At 47.0% G+C, this 24,239-nt stretch overlaps 1 protein-coding gene across 1 annotated transcript in view; it reads left to right on the top strand.

Moving 5' to 3' along the window:
* The window catches only part of TBC1D31 (TBC1 domain family member 31), a 578,066-nt gene that overhangs the window by 425,266 nt on the left and 128,561 nt on the right, over nt 1–24,239 (top strand). Inside the window, exon 17 of the mRNA XM_069220688.1 lies at nt 19,343–19,435. Coding sequence (XP_069076789.1) covers nt 19,343–19,435 — 93 coding nt within the window. The remainder of the gene's footprint in view (nt 1–19,342; nt 19,436–24,239) is intronic.

Consider the following 24,239-nt stretch of genomic DNA (forward strand, 5'->3'; position numbering starts at 1 on the left):
TAAAATAATTTTCCAAGGCATCCCACTGTATTTACAACCCTATGGGCATGCGGTCAAAAATGACCAAATTATCACTGTACAGTAAAGCATTTACTGATAGATACATCTACCTGTGGATTCCTCAGCTTTTACATATCCCAATGCAACAGCATTCCACAAAACTTTTCTTTTCAGCTCTCCTGTGTTGACGAGAATGTCATAATGCCACGGCTCCACTTGTGACCCAGTGACTTAATCAGAGCCATAAGAAGCCCTCGTTGGTGTGCTGACGTCAGTTCCCTTTTTTCTGCGCCTTGGACTCATACATTTTTTTTCTAGTCTCTTCATAATGTTAGGAGTTTTGCAACATTTTTTCCAGGAAATCTCAACATTGTTGCAGGGCCAAAATATCTCCTCCGAGGAAGTCAGGGTTAAATCCCTGCAGGAAATGTGAAGGTAAGGTGTCGATCACTGATCCTCACGTCAACTGTCTCTGGTGTCTGAGCTCGGACCACTACTTCAACGTCTGTTCTTCATGCCAAAAGTTAAATCCCAAGGCTTTAAAGGAGAGAGAGGCAAAGCTCTTCATGGTCGAGGCAAGTAAGGAGAAAAGAGGACGTTGAAAGTCTCATCTTCGATCGGAATAACCGTCTCCCCACTGTTGATAATCATCAAAGAGGAAGCACAAGAAGAAGCAGCATCATGGTTTTGGCCTTGTTCTTCAAGGGATGACTCTACGAGGCTGGTCTCCCCAAATCTGAAGATTCATAAAGATAGAGGTGAGGTGTCTCCGACCCTTTCTCCTGGGGTTTTTCTGGCTTCACCCGTGAGCCAAGAGCCTTGACTCCACCTGGGCGCTGTGATCCGTAATCAGTTTTGGATCCAGTTCTCCCTCCGATTCCACCTCTGCCTTCTAGATAGGAGCATCCGGATTTCCCGTCTCCAAGGTCTGACCCATCAAGTTTCCTGAATGCTATGTGTAGCATTATGTAATAGAGACTTCTAGGCGCAGATTCCTTATCTATGAATTTCCCAGGCGTCAGACTAGATCCAGAAGATTGTTTGTGAGCAGTACCCCTGCACGCAGGTGGTGGCATCGATCCGCTCCATGCCAGTAGTGATGTCCACATCACCTATGTAGGCGCCACCTCGGCATGCTGATGTCAGTTTTTATTTCCGTGCCAGTTAGCACTGATCCGGAGAAGAGCTACCCCTCTGTTGTTTTTCGACAGGATGTCTTCAACATTTTGTCGATATATATATATATATATTTTTAAGGATTTTTCCTCCTGGTGTGTCAAGGATATCTTCAAGAAAGACAGTTTTTAAACTATGTGGCATCTGCCGCAGTGCCATGTCAGTTACGACCCACACCTTGTGTGTTTGTGGTGTCTTGAGTGTGACCACAACTCCAAGTGGTGCTCCAACTGCCAGGCCCTGGCACCGAAGACGTTGAGGGAGCGGTCCCTGAAGCTGCTAGCCGCCCGGCAGGCGACACTGCGTCAATCTTGGTTCCAGTCGCAAGGAAGGTCGCACTCGCCCCAAGTCCAATTTGTCCCACTTAAAGTCAGTGGTACACTAGGGCAAAAGACACAAGAAGTCAGTTATTGGAACATCAGCTTTTGAGGCACGGTTCTTCAGAGTCGTTGCCAGGGCCGACTCCGCTCCTCCCCGCTTTTCCGGGAGCTTGGGCAACACCCTCTCAAAATAATTTTAGGAGCCCATGTGCCATGTTTTTGAGCAGACCGAACCCCCAGGAGTGCCTTCGGGCTCGCAGGGCAGAGGGGGCCCTATCAGGATTTTTCACTAGCAGCACTGACCCTGGCTCAATGGGCCTCCGTGATAGTGATCATGGATCTGGACGGGCACCATTTGTGCCTCCATGACCTTCCCTGACGCTGATGCACCTGGCTCTGCCAGCCCTATTTGGATGCCATGATCTGACAGAGAGCTGGAACAGAGTCGACTGGCGCCAGTTCTGGCACCAGCAGGACCTATGTGTCCTAGGTCAGCGCTTGAGCCTTATTCCGTAGGTCTAGGCCCCAGGGAAGAATGGGATTTAGAATATCAGTTAGAGGGCCAGGAAAGTATGGACTGGTGTGAGGAACTGGATGATGCCAGCGGATTGGATACGTCTCCAGGTGCTGGCATTCTTTCTCCCCCTACCGTGGCTATGGAGGAGGGAGCAACATATGCTATGATAATGAAGAGGGCACCTGAGGTCCTGGATCTCGAGTTGTCCTCGTTGGCAGTCAAAACTAGCATGTTGACAGAAGTGCTACAGCCAGGGCATCCGCTTCCAAACCCTGCACCCTTTCAATGAAGCACTAACAGATGTCCTACTGGGAACCTGGTTCAAACCCAGAACAAGGGGCTCCTGTGAATAGGACAGTTACCTGCCGCCATTGCCTCACCCCTGGGGACACAAACTTCCTCACCCAACACCCTACCCCGGAGAGCTTGGTAGTACAGGCCTCTATCTCCCATGGTGCACTCCCAGCCACACCCCCAGACAGGGAATCCAAGAGGCTGGATAGCTTCCGAAAGAAGATGTTTTCTTTCATCAGTCTTGCATTGCGGTGTTTGAACACTGCATGCTTATTGGGCAGCTGTTTCCACAGCTTGTGGGACACTGTTGCGCAAGTGCTGCCCTGGGTTCCGGGAGGAGGCTCGGCCCATTTTCTCCCAAGCGGTCAAGGACGTGAGAGACACAGCAGAGTTCACGATTCGCTACAGTTTATACACTACCGACTCACTGGGCAGATCGGTTTCCCTGACGATGGCGCTCCGATGCCACGCCTGACTGAGAACATCTGGCTTTTCAGGGGATGTTGAGGCTTTCCTCATGGACATGCCTTTTGATTGCAACCGTCTCTCTGGAGACAAGGCAGACTTGGCGCTGGAGCGCTTTCAGGACTCATGAGCTACGGCCAAGTGCTTGGGCTTCTCAGCTGCCCTGTGTTATCCCCAGTCTGACTATTGCTCCTTTTGTGGCAATGGAAGGGGCGTTGAGCTGCGCCAACCCTATTGCAGCCACGGTCCCGCACAAGCTTCCCACCCTTATGAGTGGGCGAAGGTGTGGTTTATTCCCAATCCTCAGATCTGCTAGCCAGAGGTCTGCCACAACCACCAATCCCCTAGCAGCCGCAGCTGCTAAACCCTCCTAATCTTGCCCTACAAGATCATAGGCATCCAGTTTGTGGCAGAATCAGCCATCATCTCCACTGCTGGGAGTCCATAACATAGGAAAGGAGGGTCCTACAGTTCTTCCGGAAGGGGTGCTCCCTCCGATTTCAATCCTTCCCTCTTCATATGCCTCTGTCTCACGACTGGCTGACGGAGGAGCATTAGTCCGTGATCCACGAAAAAGTCACGGCTCTCTTGGACCAGGGAGCCATAGAAAGGGTTCTGGTGTCCGAAGTAGGCAGTGGTTGCTATTCCCGCTACTTTCTGATTCCCAAAAAGAACAAGGTCTTTGCCCTATTGTAGATCTGTGAATCTTCAATTTCTTCCACAAAAAGTAGGAGTTCAAGATGATCACATTGGTTCAGGGCTTGTCTTCCTGGACCCAGGAGACTGCATGGTAGTGTTAGACTTGCAGGATGCCTACTTTCACATCCCCATCCTGCCTGCCCCCTGGCGCTACTTGCTGTTTACAGTAGACCACAAGCACACTCAGTTCTCCGTGCTCCCCTTTGGCCTTACCAGCACCTCTGAGATGGTCCCTATCTTGATGACTGACTGTTGAAGGTAAGCTCACCCCAGGCTGTTGTCTCCCACCTCCAGACTATGGCGAACCTCCTGCATTCACTGGGGTTCACTAGCAACGTATCGAAGACACACCTGACTCCCTCTCAGACGCTCCCCTTTATCTGAGCTGTTCTGGACACAGTGCAGTTTCAGGCTTATCCTCCCGAGCAGCAATTCCAGGTTATTCAGGCTATGATACAGATGTTTCAGCCTCTGCACTGGATTTCAGTCAGAATGACTCTAAGGCTGCTGGGCCTCATGGCCTCCTGCATCCTGAATCCTGCTCGTGACACCTGCCAGATGGTATATGTGGGATTTCCAGTGGGACCTGATATTCCAGTGGGCACAGCATCAAGGCAATCTCTCCGACATGGGCCAGATCTCGGAAGGAACTGCAAAGGGCCTGCAGTGATTGTTAACGAACCACGATTGGGTCAGAGGCAGTCCCCTCTCCTTTCTCCAACCAGATCATACACTAATGACAGATGCATCACTTCTAGGATGGGACCACCATCTGGGAGAGATAGAGATCAAAATATTCACGTCTCCTGCGGATTCCGGACTCCACATTATTATGTTGGAGCTCCATGCAATTTGACTGGCATTGAAAGACTTTCTACCCTCTCTCAAGAGAAGGCTGGATGAGGTGTTCACGGACAACACCACTGCTATGTGGTACTGCAACAAACAGGGCAGGGTGGGATTGTGGACCCTTTGTCAAGAGGCCCTGCGCCTCTGGACATGGCTGGAACAGCAGAGCATGTCCCTGGTGGTTCAACATCTGGCAGGTTCTCTGAATATTAGAGAAGGTGAACTCAGCTGTCAGTTTCTAGCAGATCCCAAATGGTGTCTCCATACGGTGGGTGGTGCAGTCTTTCAGCAGGGGAGAGTGCCTTGGTTAGATCTGTTCTCCTCTGCCGAGAACGCGCAATATCATCAGTTTTGCTTGCTAGAGTTTCCAAGGTGGCTCTCGCACGGAGATGCTTCCTCGAATGAAGCTCAGGCCTCCTGTTCGCCTTTCTGCCCCTACCACTCCTGCCCAGAGTTATCAAGAAGATCAGGAACGACTGGCCCCAAGTCATTCCTTTGGCTCTGAACAGGGCACGGCGGACAGCCTGGTTTTCCAAGCTTCTCAACATGAGCATTGATTCTCCTAACAGGCTTCCCCTTTGGGTGGAACTTCTGTTACAGCGACTGGTAAGGTTCCCCCACTTGAAACTATCAACTCTCTGCCATCTTGGGTGGTGATTGAGCCGCGACAGTTGAAAGCTGTCAACCTTCCTCTCGAAGTCTGCAATGTTATCCTGGCAGCTAGCTATCCCCCATACCTAGATGGTATACGGCTGCCGATGAAAGAAATTTGTATTATATCATACCTAGTAGACCTATGACCCTCTTTCTGTTTCCCGTTCTGATGCTCTTCTTTTCATTCTTACCATTGCCCAGCAGGGGTCTGCTCTGAGCACCATGAAGGGTTACCTTTCTGCTCTGTCTGCCTTTTTGCAGCTACCTGACCAATGTTCTTTATTTTGGTCCCCAATTGTAAATAGGTTTCTCAAGGGTCTTTTACATATGTTTGCCCCGTCTTCTTTTATTATGTCTCAGTTGTATCCTGATTTGGTTCTCACATTCTTGATGTGTGCTCCTTTCAAGCCTCTCTATAATTGTCCACTCTGGCTGTTCGCCATCAAAACAGCCTTTCTCATGGCAATAACAACTCCCTGGAGGGTGAGTGAGCTTGCAGGCTTTATTATCTAAGCTTCTATTTTTTTTTCCCAGTCAAGCTGGTGCTTCGCTCTAGGGCTTCTTTCCTAGTGAGAGTGGTAACACCATTCCATGTGGGCCAAACAGTCACCTTGCCCACTTTCTATGCTCCTCCACATCCCACAAAAGAAGAGGAGCGACTCTACTGTCTGGACCCTTAAAAAAATATTTAAAAAATGCTTTTTCATTCTACCTTGACTGCACACAAGAGTTCCGGGTGGATGACTGTAGGAAGCTGGCTTCCTGTATGGTGCACTAAAAGGAAGTACACCATGCAGAGAGTCCAGTGGATCCCCAATTGGTGCAGAGGCAAAAGTAGATAGGACTAAAGCTCTATTTTGTTGTAGTGTGGGCGAGCACTTAGGCTAATCAGAGGGTAGTGCTAAGCATTTGTTGTACCACAAAGGCAATAAGTTAGAGAGAGACACACTCAAAGAATAAATCTGAGATAAATTTAGAAAAATAACACTTCTGTTTCTATGTATTTGGAACCCAAGAACTTCATTACAAGGTAAGTATGTTTTTAAGCATAAATACTTTAACTGCAAAAATCGACAGTGCAATTTCAGAGTTCTTCAATGTTAACTTATGGAAGGTAAACACATTCAGCAAACAAGTCCTTATTGACTACTTGCAGGACCAGTCTTGTAGTCTTAAGGTGAGTACTGGGCAAGGGTCAGGACTACACCAACAGGTCACTCCGGGCAGCACTGGGTCGTGTGCAGAGGTACAGTATGCGTCGGGTGCCCTATGTATTTTTTAATCGGAATTGGTCTCCATGGATTTAGGCTGCAGGGTCCGGTTGGGGGGCCAGTCGGGAACAACCAACAGGTAGGTCACAAATATTGGCTGCTCGGGGTAGGTGCACCCTTGGTCCTCTTCACCAGGGCCCAGGGGCGGTGGATGCTGGGTTGTCCTTTGACATCAGGTTTCCTTGTCCAGGAGCACTCACAGTTGAGGGTCCTGTGGTCTGAGGCTGCAGGCATCATCGGGGAGTTCAGGAGGGGTGAAACCACAGTGGACTCAAGCTCAGGAGAGCTAAGGGATGTCGTTGACAACAGAGGTCCATTTCAACTCAGGGCAGCGGCAAGGGGTACAGTGGTTGATCTAGGTATCAGGTTTCTCTCACCACAGAGGCTACAGGAGAAGGGGGCCTGTGTGCATAGGCTGCAAGCGACTTCAAGGAATCCTGGAGGGGTGATACCTCTTTGGACTTGGACTCTGGACAGCTGGTGGACTTTGCTGGCACCGGAGGTCCACTCTCACTTGGGTCAGTGACTGCGGGTGCGGCTGTGTCTTCAGGTGTCTGGTCTTTGCGGTTCTGGAGACTACATAGTCCTTTTTATGAAGTTGGTTTGGGAGCAGGTTCGTTGCTCACTGGATACTTGAGTCTTTTTCGAAGGAGGATAGTCCTCCCAGGTTTTTGGACGTTCAGCTGCAGGACGAGGCATCCATTTGCTGCAGAGTCCATCGAGGAGTGCAGACCAGCCTGTAAGGTTTGTACCAGGTCAGCTGCTGCTTCTTCTCTTCTGCGGTGTGTCTCTTCTTTGTTCTTTTTTTCGTAGGTCGTCAGGTTCTGGGTTACAGGGAGTGCCAGGTAGCAGCCAGTGGGTTGACCACCTTTAGGGTGACTACACCATTTCTATGACCACTTCCGTTGAGAAGTGGGCATAACCCTGACCCTAGTGGCCTAACTCCTTCGAAACATAGATAGAGGAATTTAAAAAGTGGTGTCCACTTCAGCTCGTCCACCTTAGGGGTGGGACAGGCATGAAGTGAGCACACCTTTGATTCTTCCTAATTTTCTTGCCTGTTCCGCCGCCAAATGTGGGTTCAGGACTCCTTTTGGAGAGACCTGGGTCACATTACAAAGGCGGCTAGGCCTTTGAAGCTTCTTGCCATGGAACGTCCATCCAGCGTGGATGAGGTGTCAATACCTCCACCCAGTGGAGGCTTTTGTCTCGAGAGCGCTGGCTCTCACCTTAGGAGGCCAGAAACGCATCTGTAGTGGCTGAACTGGTCAGTACCAGTCATTTAACACACTAGTAGTTGGTAGGTTTTCAGGGAGCACCTCGGGGTGCATGTATTGGTAAATCCAATACTGGCATCAGTGTGGGTTCATCAATAAGAAATGTTTAATACCAAACATCCCTGTCTTCAGTGAAGCCATCATGTAGCTGGCCCGTAGTGGCCAGTGGCCAGCACATGTGCTTAAAATGGCATCCCTGGTCACTTACTATGTCTGGCCCGTAGTGGCCAGTGGCCAGCACATGTGCTTAAAATGGCATCCCTGGTCATTTACTATGTCTGAGAATCGACAAAGACATAGCAGGGGCATATCTGCTAGTGCAGATATGCCCTCACATGTAATATAATGCACCATGCCTTAGGGCTATAAGAACTGCTAGAGGGGTGACTTACATATATTAATTGCAGTGTTAGGGAACATGGCACACAGGCTGCAGGCCATGTTTTGTTTTCATCTTTAGGAGCACCTTGTCATGCAGCCTACAGTGGCAGTCTAAATAAGGTTGGCGCTGTGTCCCTCAAAGTGGCACAAGTTGTGCTGTAACTCTGAGGGTCCTCTTCAGTACCCATGCCCTAGGTACCAGGGGTACCATTTATTAAGGACCTACAAGGGGCTAAAGGGCCTGGTCACTTGGGGATGAGGTGACCCGGTGTTTTGTTTTAAAGAAAGGGACACTGGCACCCGGGCCCTGGTTAGTAGGAACCCAGTGCACTTCCATCGAAGTTGCATCTAAAAAACAGGCAAAAAGTGTGTGTGGGGGTTTACTGCAACCGGAACCCAGCTTCCTACAACAACCAACTCTTAGTGTGGGATGTTGAAGCGAAGGAAGGTCGGGCGGTGCAGAAATACCATTTCTCAATGGATTGTTCTCTGCATCAAAATCTGCTTCGCACTGGCCAGGAAGCAGCCTCCTGAGGTCTTACGGGCTAATTCCCACAAGAGATAAAGCTGCAACCACTGTGTTAACAGTCCTGAACATCTGCCAGACAGCAACATGGGCTTCGCTGCATACTTTAGCAATTATAAGTGACTGGACAGTCAGGTCGGCGTGGATGGTCACTTCACCTGTATGGTGCTGTATTTGTCCGTAGTCCTCCACCAGGGATGGTATTACTATGTTGTATCTATTCAAAGGAATCTGCGGCTAAAAGTCTTTCTCAGATGAACAAGTTACTTACCTTGGGTAATTCCTTGTTTGGTAGAGAAAATATCTAGCTGATGATTCCCTGCTGACCCACCCATCCTCCCTGCTCTGGTGGCAGATTTTTAGGGTTAGGGCTGATCCCTTTCAGGGCTCTAGTTTGGATACCCCAATGTCGGCGCACTTCATGGCTCCGTGCTCCTGGCATGTAAAGTTGTGGAAAGTAATTGACAGCCCTCCACGGTGACACCTATATAGGTGATGCTCACGTCACTTCTGGCACAGACGATGGCGCGCAGAGCTGATCGACGCCACCTACTGGTGTGCTGGAGTCGCATCATTCCACTCCTGTTCCTTTGACATCTTCTATGCAGGTGCTGAAGCCTTCAAGGTCCTACTGTAACTTGTGCTGATATGCTTGTGTGAAGTACGATTAAATGTTTGAGTAATTCCCTTGCTATATTCATACTTTGGAACTTGGCTCAGAGGAGTCCTTAATCCAGTATGTCAGAGTCTGGTTTAAAATCAACAAACTGACTTGCAGACCAATGTGCATGTAATGTCATTCAGTGCAAAGTAGTGATGAGTGATGGCCTGTCCTGGTCTAAACCCAAGGTCCAGGTTGATGTTCCGAGCTGGTTTTGGAGGTTGTTGCACATGTGAAACATTAACCAAGTCTAAGTCAGGCCTTCTTGGGGTTGGTGAGGGACAGCTACACGGTATGTGACAGCAGTCACCTTTTGAAATGTCTTGAATGGTCCCTGCCAGTTTTTGATGGACCTAAACTTTTTCCAAATTTACATGTGTGTGTTCCCATAATGATGTTACTGTTTGTTTGAGTTTTTCTGCACAGTCCAGAAGGGTTTTTCCTTCATCATCCTTCTCCCAGTTTTCTACAGCTGTCCCCAGAGGTCTGCAGGGCTGTCATCCAAACACTAGTTTAAAAGGCAAAAACCCTATGGACCCTTGAACATGGCAACAGATAGCAAAGAGAACAGTGGAATTTTGCAGTCCTAATCGTTCCCCAACTCAGTGATGATTTTCTTTAACATGGTTTTAATAGTCTGTTTATAGCACTCTTCCAATTCGTTAGTTTGAGGATGGTACACAGATGTTCGAATTTGCTGTACTCCTAAACTTTTTCAGATTTGGCCAATTACTTGGGACATTAAATGGGGGTACCTGGATCCATTAATAAATCATGTGGGAACACCACTCAAGAGAAAAAAGTGTTCATAGCTTGAGCCACCGTGGGGGTGGACAGCGCTGGGTAAGATAGTCACCTCCGGATAGTGAGTGGCGTAATCAACTAGAACAAGGAGGTATTGATACCCTTAAGCTAAAGTGGTTAGAGGGCCCACTAGATCCATGCCCACTCCCTTAAAGGGGATGTCAATAATGGGGAGGAAGTACAGTGGGGCCCGCAGTACTCCAGATTGATTGTGGAGCTGGAGCGCTCGCAGGAGACACAGATTTTGGCTAAGTCTCTTTACACTCCTTACCAATAGAACTTTTCCAGGAGGTACTTCTCAGTTTTATCTTTCATATAGTGCCCCACTCCCTCTTACCCATGAGCTAAGTGTTCACAGAAAACCTCTGGCACCAGTAATTAGTATATTAGTTCATCCTCACTTTTGACTACTCTGTATATCAAACCTTTCTTTACCAAAAAATATGGTCCTACCTTGTCTTGGTCTACTTCGTGGGGTTGGCTTCATGCCTGTTTCAGGGTAGGTTCTACCCTCTGTGCAGCCCTGAAGCTACAGTGGTTTTCCTAGGTCACTTCTTTTGAGGAAAGTACAGGAATTGTTTCATTGTTATATTTGGTTGAAAATCCATGTTTCTGTTGCTTTCTCTACCCTCCTGTTTTGCGTTTCATTATGGGGGGATTACTTCTAACTCATATTCTGGAAAAAGGGCTTTCAGTACCCGCTCAGTCTGTTGTTCCATTGATTCTAGCCTGGGAAGCAAATACTGTATTTAGGATGATCTCTACCCACTATCAATTGTTCAGCCAATGCAAGGATTACTCCTACTTTTATCAAGGTTTGTTCCTTGTCAATCTCCAACATATTCTACAGGATATGTTCTGTTATCGCCATGGACACGTGCAATTGAGATTCTTTCTCCATCCCGCATTACGGTGGGATGGAGCATTGGTTGATTAATCATAGTGCAGTTGCAGCCAGTATCCATCAACGCTTGCCCAGTTTTTCCAGTGTCAGGAAATCCTTGGTTTCTCCGGCTCCCCCTCTTCAGGTTTTGGGGGTTCTTCAAGGTTGGCGACACCCACACAATCTGCACACTTCGTTATAGAGAGTTTCCTGGAAGCTGAGGGCCCTAAAAAAATTGTGGCCGTTGAGAGTCAAGATTGCTGCTCTAGTGTCGCGGCTGGGGGAGCTCTTGTGGACAGCTGTGTGATGTGAAGTGCGCGCGCAGCCTCTGAAGCGGCGCACTTCACTGAGGAGATTTTGAGAGACAGAAGCCTTTCTGGAGAAGTCGTGCATTTGTTTTTCCTGAGTCAATTGTTGCAGTCATTCAAGTAGTCTGAGAGAAAGATAATGAATTAAGCGTTCCGTTTTCAAGCCATAGAAACCTTTACTTCCTAGAACACTCGATTTAGTCATGAGAAAATACTAAAGAGGTGGAAGAACAGTATTTTCAAGAACATTTGTTTTTTGTCTTATTAAAAATACTGAAGAACAGTTATTCCTAGAGCATTTGTTTAGTCCTAAGATAATAGTATAGAGTAGGAAGAACAGTCATTTCGAGAACACACGTTTTCTGGCATATGCAGAAGTGAAGAGCAGTAATTCCTAGAACATTTGTTTTAGTCATGAGAAAACTGTAAAGAACAGGAATAGCAGTTATTTCAAGAACATTTGTTTTAGTCATGAGAAAACTGTAAAGAACAGGAAGAGCAGTCTTTTTCAAGAACATTCGTTTTAGTCATGAGAAAAAAACAGTGAAGAGCAGGAAGAGCAGTTACACCTTATACCAGGTCCAGATATCTCCTCTTAGTGTAGTGTAGGCAGTGTCTAGAAGCCAGGCTCTCTAGAGGTAGCTGTGGATGAGCAGCCAAGGCTTATCTAGGAGACATGCAAAACTCATGTAATACCACTACAGTCACACAGTACTTACACACAGGAAAGAAAACACTTGGCTGTACAAAAATAAATGTACTTTATTTTTGGAACACAGTATCAGAAAATACTGGAGAGGCAACCCTTCAATAGGTTTTCTCCTACAATACTCATTTTCAATCAAATCTAGTGTGCTGAAGAAGAGGAAAAGAAAATGAAAACAGAAGTTGTGTAATCTCATACCAAAAAACTCCACAAGTAAAATGTCATTGTAATTTTACCATTAATTGCAAACATAGAAGAGAAGCTAATGCCTCTCTCTACTGGGCTTGAGTAACATAACTACTGAGTCCTCAATAAGAACAGGCTAAGGTAGACAAGCGCAGAGTAGAGGACAAGCCAGTCTCTTGTTTCATCCTCAACCCCTTTCCCCTCTAAGAGTTTTTTTAGTCTCCAGATAAGAATATGATTGGTGATTGAGAACTTTGGAGAGGCATTGGGTTTAAGGCGTCATTCTGTGAAGATTTACATAGATACCGCTCATGACAGAATGTTACTCGAGCGGTAAGATAAAGCAAAACATTAAATCTCTCTCTCACTAGGTCCTACCTTCTCTATTCCTTTTAACTAGGATTAATGTTTTCTTTATAAAAGGTAACTTTTAGTGTGACCTACCAAAGTGTAGAGAGGCGTTAGCTTCTCTTCTGTATTTGCAATGAATGGTAAATTACCATTAAATTAGGTATGAGATTTGTAGGAAAGTAGCTTCTTTCTAGCTTGGTTACCCCCACTTTTGGCCTGTTTTTCAGTGTGTTTAACTGTGTTCACTGGGATCCTCCTAACCAGGACCCCAATGACTGTTCTCTCTCCTCTAAAGTTGGTTGCTGGTAAATTTTTATCCCCACAATTGGCATACTGGTGCCCCCATGTAAGTCCCTAGTATATGGTACCTAGGTACCCAGGGCATTGAGGTTCCAGGGGATCCCTATGGGCTGCAGCAGTTATTCTGCCACCCATAGGGAGCCCATGCAAAGGGTTCCGCAGGCCTGCCACTGCAGTCTGCATGAACCGAGTGCACTCATCCGGTTTCACTACAGGTCACTGCACCAAGTCACTGTAAGTCACCCCTATGGTAGGCCCTCTCAGCCCAGAGTGCAGGGTGCAGGTACCTTTGTGTGAGGGCACCCCTGCACTAGTAGAAGTGCCCCCATGAACTGCAGTCCAATTTTTCTGGACTTGGTGAGTGCGGGGATGCCATTTTATATATGTACCGGACATAAGTCACTACCTATGTCCAGCTACATAATGGTAACTCCGAATCTGGGCATGTTTGGTATTAAACATGTCAGACTCCTATCCCAATACTGTTGCAAGTATTGGAAATATGATTCCATGCACTCTCGGGGCTCCTTAGAGGGCCCCCAGCTTTGCTACCACCAGTCTTACAGGGTTTTCCGGCAGCCCAGCTGCTGCCACCACTCAGGCAGGTTTCTGCCCTCCTGCTGCTTAATCTGATCAAGCCGAGGAAGGCAGGACAAAGGATTTCCTTTGGGAGAGGGAGGTAACACCCTCTCCCTTTGGAAATAGGTGTGACTGGCTTGGGAGAGGTAGCCTCCCCAAGCCACTGGTTTTGATTTGAAAGGTTCATTTGATGCCCTCTGTGCATAAACCAGTCCACATCGGTTCAGGGACCCCCAGTCCCTGCTCTGGTGCAAAACTGGACAATGGAAAGGGGAGTGACTACTCCTCTGTCCATCACCACCCCAGGGGTGGTGCCCAGAGCTCCTCCAGAGGGTCCCTGGGGTCTGCCATCTTGATTCCAAGGTTATCAGGGAACTCTGGGAGCATCTGAGTGGCCATCCCAGGCAGGTGATGTCCGAGGCACCCTCTGATAGGTAGTTACCTGGTTAGGTGACCAGCCCACCTCTTTGGGCTATATAGGGTCTCCATCTGGGATGGGTCCTCAGATTCGGCTTGCAAGATTCCAGCAGGACTCCGCTGCAACCTCTGCTTCGACTTCTGGCCTCCGGAACAGAGACTGGACCCTCCAGGAACCTACAAGCTCCAGATCCACGAGGAAGACTCTTCTGCAACATTGTATCCAGAATTCCTGCCAACTTTGCAAAATTTCCCCGGCTGTGCATCCTCAGAAGACTGCAACTCTTCAGCATGCACAAGAAGGAGGAATCTCCCTTGGGGTGAAGGTATCACTCCCCTGTAACTACAGGTACCTGGCTGCGTGGATCTCCACTCATCCTGAGTGGGGTGAGTCGCCCTGGGTCCTCTCTACCAGCTGTCCCACTTTGGTGGTGGTAAGTCCTTTCTACTCCACGCAAGGCAGTACTCCTGTTCACAGTGTCCTTTGCAGCTGCCAAGGTTTGTTTGCTTCACTTCCAAGGGGAACTTCAGCCAACGTGTAGCTACAGCCCCCTGCTCTCCCTTCTGCAACTCCTGGGCCTCTGAGGGGTCCTCCGGCGACGTGGGAGCAACTTCTGTGGTGCAGTGTGGGCTGCTTCAGCGACTTCTGTGTCCCTGTCCTGTGGGACACCTGTGGGTGCTGCCTCTGCTCCTGTGGGCCTTCTGCGACGCTGAGGGCCCCCTGTGACTCCCCCTCCCGGGTAGAGTCCTTCTGGACCTTGCTGGTCCCCGGCAGCACCCCTTTCCCTCCAACCGCGAGTTTGCCATTGCCAAGGCTTGTTGGTGGAAATCCTTCACCGACACCCATCTGCAATCCAGCTTCCAGCGTGGGACACCTTTTGCACACATAAGAAACTCTTCTCCTACTTCTATGCTGCAATGCTAAGCTGTCTTCCTTCTTCGTCGACCAACTCCAAAAGGTACCTCTTGGTGGGTAGTATCTCCTACTCCTCCTGGACTCCACAGACACTTCTGGACTTGGTCCCCTCTCTCCACAGGTCTCCATCTTCGGTATTCCACTGCTGATTTCTTGAAGGCTGTTCTGGGTGTCTCCTTTTCATCCTTTGAGGTGGTTTTGGGGAAATCCAATGTTTTACTCCTGCATTCCTAGTCGCTTGGGGGTGGGGGAGACGACTGTATTATTTACCTGTGCGGTTTCTTAGTACTTCCAGCCCCCCCCCCGGTACACAATTTACTTACCTAGGTGGGGGCTCTGTGTTGGCATTCCACTTTTTTAGTATATGGTTTGGGCTTCCCCCTAGGGTCACTATAGCGTATTGCTATTTTACACGGTTTTCTAACCTTTTTAACCCTTTAAATGCGGGCGTGGCCAAGGCCGACACCAGGGAGGGGGTTAATAAATCCTCCGGTGTGTCGCACCCGAGGATTTTAAAAAAAAAAAAATTTGTTCCCTGGGAGACACGGAAGCTCTTCCGTGTCTCCCCCACCCCTTGTGACGTCAGCACGGCGCGAGTCGCGCTGACGTAACTATGTGGATTTCCCCATCGGAGCAGGAAGCGGCTCCGATGGGGAAAACGGCCACAAACGGCCTTCCCCACGTTCGGGAAGGCCTTGAAGAAAGGGGAAAGTCTCCCCTTTCTTACGAGGCCTTCCTGAAAGTGTTTCCTGGCCCCCGATCGCAGCACAGGAGCTCCTATAAAGTACGTTTATTTTTGTACAACCAAGTGTTTTCTTTCCTGTGTGTAAGCACTGTGTGACTGTAGTGGTACTGCATGAGCTTTGCATGTCTCCTAGATAAGCCTTGGCTGCTCATCCACAGCTGCCTCTAGAAAGCCCGGCTTCTAGACACTGCCTGCACTACACTAAGGGGATATCTGGACCTGGTATTAGGTGTAAGTACCTTGGGTACTCACCACACACCAGGCCAGCTTCCTACAACATTATACAACTTCTGTTTTCATATTCTTTTCCTCTTCTTCAGCACACTGAATTTGATTGAAAACGAGTATTGTAGGGAGAAAACCTGTTCTTCACAATTTTCACATGACAGAAAACAAATGTTGAAATAACCACTGTTCCTGCTCTTCACAGTTTTTTTCTCATGACTAAAACGAATGTTCTTGAAATAGCTGCTTTTCCTGTTCTTTACAGTTTTCTCATGACTAAAACGAATGTTCTAGGAATTTCTGCTCTTCACCTTCTGCATATGAGAAAAAACGAGTGTTCTTGAAATTACTATTCTTCCTACTCTGTACTGTTTTCTCACGACTAAACGAATGCTCTAGGAATAACTGTTTTTCACTATTTTTAATATGACAGAAAACGAATGTTCTTGAAAATACTGTTCTTCCTCCTTTTTACAATTTTCTCATGACAAAAACAAATGTTCTAGGAGGTAAAGGTTTCTATGGCTTGAAAACGGAACTCTTAAGAATTCATTCTCTCTCTCTCAGAATATGTGCATGACTGCAACAATTGACTCAGGAAAACAAATGCACGACTTCTCTAGAAAGGCTTCTGTCTCTCAAAATCTCCTCAGTGAAGTGTGCCGCTTTAGAGGCTGTGCATGCACTTCACATCACTCAGCTGTCCACAAGAGCTCCTCCAGCCGCAACACTAGAGCAGCAATCTTGAATCTCAGCAGCCTCCATTTTGAGAGCCCTCAGCTTCCAGGAAACTCTCCATAACGAAGTGTGCAAATTGTGTGGGTGTCGCCAACTTTGAAGAACCCTCAAAACCTGGAGAGAGTGAGCCGGAGAAACCAAGGATTTTCTGACATCCAGCCACTGTGTCCCTCTCCCTATAGGCTCCTCTGCTGCTTTTCATACTTAAAACCCTTCCTCTTGTATATCCCTCCCACATAGGTTCAGTTGCTTGGGGTTTCTGGGGACAGTTGTGAGCGATATGGCCCTTTTTAGCACAATGAAAACATTGTTGGCCTTGCACAATCCCTGCATGAATAGTCTTAAATAGGTTTTATCCTAATTGGGATTCGGGGTCCTAATCTAGGGGTACCTTTTGCACTTGGGGTATTGCCTATTGGTAAATGTATCTTGAATTGGGGGTGACAGTGATAACCACGTACTAAATTGATGGCAGTAGACACCAAAAGATTCTGATGTTGCCGGATCCAGACCCAGGTTCATAGGATAAGGGCTTGAGGAATTGCTCTAGGTAAACCTTCTTTACTACTTCGGGGAGGATAGCAGTGGTTGGTTGCATCCATTGATTCCCTAAGTCCTGTCTCCTATAATACAAAGGGGATTATCTCCCCAAGGCATTCTTTGCGAAATCTAACCCTTAAAGATTCTGAATCACACCCTAATCTTTCCAGTATGGTTGTCTTTATATCAGCAAAAGAGGTTGTGTCTGCTGGATTGTCTGTTTGATAATCGGAGTGTAAATCTCCAGATAACTGCTGTACTATGTACTGTCCCCATCATTCTGGTGGCCACACCATTGTGGAAAAAATCAGGATCATTCCCTTTGACGCTTGTAAACTTTTGCGGTCTTGCTGGGCTGTTTGAGCCAACTGGTCTACTACCAGCTGTGAACTTCTTTGGTCCTCAGCGAGTTGTTTGATCATGTCTTCCATAGATATGGGTTGAGTCATGTTGGCAGACACAAATATCTCCATTCTGACACCACTGTAGCTTGCCAAGGCAGTGACCATAATCACTAGATGTAGCATGAAAGATTTTTATTCCCATTCAAGTTTAAACAGTAGCCCATGGTTCCTTTCCATTCAGTTTCACTGGTTTCAGGTATTTCTCCGGTGCCATTTGGGAAATGCATCCCTCAAAAGGAAAAGACACAATTATACTATATTAGGGTTGGCCGTCTGCCTTTCCTCATCCATTGACACCATGTGCCACCGTCACATCTCACCAGTGCTTGTCTACTGTTCAGTGGGCTCTAATACTGAGTACTCTGCCTTGTGGCGCAACAAATGGTTCACCACTTGCATTTTACCCGCTACCTCTTTTCCCCATGTGCTCAAACCTGGCTCCATTTGTGCCATTGTTAGTGGTATTTCTTAATTTCCTGCCACCAACCCAGTCAGTCAGTGAAACTAGGTTGCGGTACTTGCCTGAAACTATAACCCTCCTCCTGGGCCATGGTGCCTGGGACCGCAGGTCCTTTCATCTCACCGCCACCAGGTCCATTCACTTTCAGATCCTGCTTTGTTGTGGTTCCAGATTTCAGCTCTCTCTGTCTCTCGTCTTGCTCCACATTGTTCGCTGGCCTTCTGGCTCCTTCTACCACACCCAGCTCTTTCTGCTCTCCTCTGTTCTCTCCAGAAGTTCTAGCCTACTCTCGGCTCCCACACCTGCTTCCTCTTGATGTCCATCGTCGCTCTCTCTTATGTCAGCCTTTTGAGTCTTTATTCCGGTGATGTCTGTTTCTGCCACTAGAACGCTGTCCTCCTGAGTCCTGGGCCCTATCCCGTTGGCCATATTCGAGTGCTTGTTATATCCTGCATCCTTGCTACATTTTTTTATGGCAGGAGGCGGTTGATACTCTAGAACACGCAGTACACTAACCATTGATCCTGTTATTCGTGGTATTTTTGCTGCCATTGCAGCTAGCAAACAAATATTTGCAGCTGTCTAATCCAAAATGGTATGTCTGCTTTGTCTGCCTTCCTCAGGATTTGTTATTGTTTATGATCCCCCTAACGGGCTTGGTGAACACACCTTTTTGTAGTATCTTAAATTTCTGTTCTGTGGCCCTTTGTCAAAGTACTAGCACAGTTGGTGGCTTCACGATGCGAGCCTTTATATAACTGTGACATTGAATATCTAAAACTTAACTGCCTTCTGATGGCAACTTTAGCTGGGAATGTTAAAATGACATTCAGGCTATGGCTAAGGATGTCACTCATACTATTTTACTTAGTAGTAAAATGAGCATGAAAGTGAAACCTACTTGTCTGCAAAAAGTCTTGATGTTTTATCCTCTTATCTTTCTTCCTTGACCTGCGGTCTTCTATTACAGGTGACCTGCCAGGTAACTAGTATTCAGATCAAAGGGGCCATTGAGTTCTCCAATTAAATATTTTTACAGCATTGACCTGGAGAGTACCATGAGCCAAATGTGCCTCATCTGTGTCAGCATAGTGACAAATGATGACTTAATTGTCTGACAAGCATTTTTTTTCTATTCTAGCAGTTCTATAGAATGACATGTAATCTGCTACAGGGTACCCATAGCATCCATTTTACAAAGCTGTTAAAAAAACGGCAAAATTACAGACTAGCTCTATTTAATTTTTTCAGAAATGTTTTTTCTATTTTTTTTTACAGGAAAGTTTTTGTTTTTTTAGGAAATTCCACAAGCAGGGATGTTAAGAGAACGGAGGATCAACCTTCAAATGTTAGCATTGAAGCCAGTGAACCATAGTAAAATAAGGAGTCTAAGCTTAGTTTAAGGTTAAAAGATAATGTAGAAAAGTCACCTAACTTACCATGCACAGCAGCACAACCATGGGCCTAATCACAAACTTCAAATTACATCCACTATTTCATTTGGTACAAAGATGTGTAATCTGTTCTGTGCATGTGCTCATGAAAATTTGCATCCCCAGTAATGTTTTAATTTTATATTGTCAAAATAGAAATTTCAGAATGTATTCTGCACTATGTGTCGTTCGTTCTACTTTTTTATTTAATCCTGATTGCTACTACACTGTTTGTACTGTGAATGTATATCTCCTAGATGCATATGCGGGAACAGGAAACGGCAGTTGTGGTTCAAGATATAGAAGTCAGAGAGCTGGAACTTGAAGCACAAAGGCGGTTTTTCGAACAGGTATAACATTTATGACTTATAAAAACTGTGAGCTGTGTGACTGTGAAAATCTTTATGAAATTCTGAATTTGTACCATAATTCATGTTGATGTAAGTTTTCTGAAAACATATGTAAGAGTCTAATTCCACTGTACTTAAATACACACATTTTACTCTGCACAACTAGATATTGTCTGTCCACATTTGTCACTTTGATGACCACCAGAACTTGTTTTCACATTGTGAAGGGTCAAACATGTCAAATAACGATTCTGTGAGTGCCTAGAAGAACCATAATACCTTTTGCAGCAAGTTGGATTCAGTGTTGGAAACTGTAGTGTTATTATCAATCCACAAGTGTTGTATACAAGGTAAGGAATGCTTTTGATAGCTGAGTCTAACTGATGTGTGTACAGGAATAGTTTCTCTTAACTGTTGGCAATAGAACCATGCTAAATTGGTAATCGAAAGTGCTAAATTGGTAATAGAACCACTGCAGATCCAAACATCTTCTTATAAGAGATTAAGGCTTCACCATTCAAGTGTGAAACAGTCACATATCGCATCAGGTAACATACCCCACTTCACCAGCTGGCAATCAACACCTGGAAGTGAATGATCTCTTACTTCCTTCCTTTTCTTGTCTCATAGTTTCAAAGTAGTAATTTGCGGAGTAAACAGGTTGAGGAGATCCCTGCACACACGCTGAGTGGAATCTCAACCATGCAGTACTTTGCTCCAACAAAGGGAATGCCACCTAGCTGATCCTTTGGCAAGATCTCTTGCAAATAAATGAATGGTGAATTCATTGTCCACTAACTACGGTGTCTAGGCTTGAATGCTTAGTTTAATAGGAACTGTGAGAAAGTGGGTTGTTGGTTGCCAGTCAACACTGCTATCGCTGTTGACGAGAAAAGCAGGTCTACGGGAGCTTTGTGTAGTCTGTTGTACTGGGCGGCAGAGTCTTGATGTGAACTGACCCATTTACAGTCACACAAGGACCCCCAACGTCAGGATTTTCACCTTTTCTTGGGTAGGAGTACATTCTGGTGGCCGCCAGGGGTCCTCATGGGCCTCTGGGACTCACTCCAACAAAGCCTAGCATGACTTGGGCATGTCCAGGCAGGTCCCAATTGCAGCAGACCATCTGGGCACTTGTAGGGAGCTTGTTGTGTCCCTGTAGCTCTTGCAGGAGGTCAGCCAACTGACCCTTGGCGTTAATCTGATAATGCTGGAATTAAGGCATGCAGGTCTGCTCTTCTCAGACAGCAAGACCGTTGTGCAAAAAGCACTGTAGTCCTTCTTCTGTAACTTCCACAGGTCCAGGAGTGTTCTGATGACTGGCTCTGGAGGTATAATATGTTCGATGGCATATGTTGCTGCAGATACACATGTTTCGCACAGTCCGCTGCCTGGTGTTGGGCTCGGAGTATTACAAGTTGTTTTTCTTCGAAGAAGTCTTTTTTGGTCACGGGACCGAAGGACTCCTCCCTCTTCGGCTCCATTGCGCATGGGCGTCGACTCCATTTTAGATTGTTTTTTTCCGCTGTCGGGTTCGGACGTATTCCTTTTCGCTCCGTGTTTCGGTTCGGAAAGTTAGTCAGAATCTCGGAAGAAAGCGTCGGTATTGTTCCGTTCGGTATCGGGATAGTTAGGTACATCGACACCGATCATCGGAAGACTTTGGGGTAGCTTCGATTCCCCCATCGGGGCCTGGTCGGCCCGACCGCGTGCGACATCGAAGCCGATGGAACGGACCCCGTTTCGTTTCTTCCCAAAATGTCACAGTAAGTATCCTTATACAGATCAGCACTTGGTCTGTAACTTGTGCTTGTCCCCCGAGCACAAGGAGGATACCTGTGAGGCCTGTCGAGCCTTCCGGTCCAGAAAAACACTCCGGGACCGAAGAGCCAGGCGTCTACAAATGGCGTCCACGCCAACAAAACAACGTTTCGACGACGAAGAGGAAACATTCTCGGTTCCGGAATCAGAATCCGGAGACTCAGACGTCGAACAACAGCAACAAACAGTGAGTAAGACGTCGAAAATTAAAACCATCGAGAAGACAAAAGCCCAGGGGACGCCACTGCCAACAGGCCATGGCTCGACCCATAAAACCGGCGACCCGTCGAAGGCGCCGAAAAAGGGCACGCCCATAGCGAAGACACCCGACTCCGGTCGAGGGACCGCCATGGAGCAACCTCGGAGCCGAGATAGCGGCTCCGAGAGGCAAAAACAAGATGCCGGCACCGAAAAACATCGGCACCGAGACACACTGCCGAAAGCCACAAAAATTCTGTCGGTGCCGAAGCCGAAAAAAGATTCTCTCTCGGCGCCGAAAAGTTCCACACCTTCATCCTACACAGAGGAACAAGGAATAAGTGGCCAGATGCACAGATTTGGACAAGAGCTCCAAAGTGTAGAATCAGACTACACACAAAAGAGACTGTACATCCAGCAAGACACAGGGAAGATATCAACCCTTCCCCCAATAATGAGGAAAAGAAGGATCGGACTTCTCAAGGATGACGCACAACCACAAGCCAAAGTGGTTAAAAAAGTCACGCCTCCGCCCTCTCCGCCCTCTCCACCACAACAGGCATCGCCGGCACAAACACCGCCCCAAATGCACTCACCAGCGCAAACTACCATAAGTCAAGATAATCAGGATCAAGACGCTTGGGACCTATATGACACCCCAGTGCCGGACAATGATCCCGATTCATACCCCACAAAGCCGTCACCGCCAGAGGACAGTACCTCATACTCGCAACTGGTGGCTAGGGCTGCAGAATTCCACAATGTCCAACTGCATTCCGATCCTATAGAGGATGATTTTTTATTTAACACCCTCTCGGCTACACATAGCCAATATCAATGTCTCCCAATGCTACCAGGGATGTTACGGCACGCAAAACTAATTTTTGAAGAGCCCGTAAAATCAAGAGCCATCACCCCAAGGGTGGATAAGAAATACAAACCACCACCCACAGACCCAGTGTTTATTACTTCGCAGTTACCACCTGACTCCGTAGTAGTAGGGGCAGCTCGCAAGAGAGCAAATTCCCATACATCTGGCGACGCCCCACCTCCGGACAAAGAAAGCAGAAAATTTGATGCGGCAGGAAAAAGAGTAGCATCACAGGCAGCCAACCAGTGGCGCATCGCAAATTCTCAAGCGCTGCTGGCCAGATATGACCGCGCACACTGGGATGAGATGCAACTTCTCGTAGACCATCTTCCCCAGGAATACCAAAAAAGGGCGCAGCAAATAGTTGAAGAGGGACAAACGATCTCAAACAATCAAATCCGCTCTTCACTGGACGCAGCCGATACTGCAGCGAGAACAGTCAACACTGCTGTCACCATAAGGAGACACGCTTGGCTCCGCACTTCAGGCTTCAAACCTGAAATCCAGCAGGCTGTCCTTAATATGCCCTTCAACGAGAAACAACTTTTTGGCCCTGAAGTGGACACAGCCATTGAAAAACTTAAAAAGGACACAGACACGGCCAAAGCCATGGGCGCACTCTACTCCCCGCAGAGCAGAGGCTCTTTTAGAAAAATTCCATTTAGAGGGGGGTTTCGTGGCCAACCCACAGACACCACCAGCCAACAAACAAGAACCACACCATATCAGGGTTCATTCCAAAGGGGAGGTTTCAGGGGATATAGAGGGGGTCAATTCACAAGGAAGATTCCAGACTCCAAAAACACCTCCACCTAAACAGTGACTTTCAAGTCACACAACCCCTTCACTCAACACCAGTGGGGGGAAGACTAAGCCAATTCTACCAATCTTGGCAGCAGATTACAACAGACAATTGGGTATTAGCAATAATCCAACATGGCTATTGCATAGAATTCCACAAATTCCCACCAAACATCCCTCCAAAAACACGCAAAATGTCACCACAACATTTAGAACTTTTAGGACTAGAAGTTCAAGCACTACTGCAAAAGGATGCAATAGAGTTAGTACCAGTACAACAAAAAAACACAGGAGTTTACTCCCTGTACTTTCTAATTCCAAAAAAAGACAAAACATTAAGACCAATATTAGATCTCAGGACACTAAATACCTACATCATATCAGACCACTTTCACATGGTCACACTACAAGACATCATTCCACTGCTCAAACAGCAAGATTACATGACCACATTAGACCTAAAAGATGCGTACTTTCATATACCGATACACCCTTCTCACAGAAAGTACCTAAGGTTCGTATTCTAAGGAATACATTACCAATTCAAAGTGTTGCCATTCGGAATAACAACTGCACCAAGAGTGTTCACAAAATGTCTAGCAGTAGTAGCAGCACATATCAGGAGACAACAGATACATGTGTTTCCTTACCTGGACGATTGGCTAATCAAGACCAACACAGTAAAAAAGTGCACAAACGACACCACATATGTCATACAAACCCTTCACAAACTGGGTTTCTCCATCAACTATACAAAATCACACCTCGAACCGTGTCAGACACAACAATATCTAGGAGCAACCATCAACACATCAAAGGGAATTGCCACTCCAAGTCCACAAAGAGTGCAAGCATTCCACAAGGTAATAAGTGCTATGTTTCCAAACCAAAAGATACAAGCAAAATTTGTGCTAAAACTTCTAGGCATGATGTCATCATGCATAGCCATTGTCCCAAACGCAAGACTACACATGCGACCCTTACAACAGTGCCTAGCATCACAATGGTCACAGGCACAGGGTCAACTTCAAGATCTGGTGTTGGTAGACCGCCAAACATACCTCTCGCTTCTATGGTGGAACAGCAACAATTTAAACAAAGGGCGGACATTTC

Source organism: Pleurodeles waltl, chromosome 2_2 (genome assembly GCF_031143425.1).
Source record: "Pleurodeles waltl isolate 20211129_DDA chromosome 2_2, aPleWal1.hap1.20221129, whole genome shotgun sequence".
NCBI classification, from domain to species: domain Eukaryota; kingdom Metazoa; phylum Chordata; class Amphibia; order Caudata; family Salamandridae; genus Pleurodeles; species Pleurodeles waltl.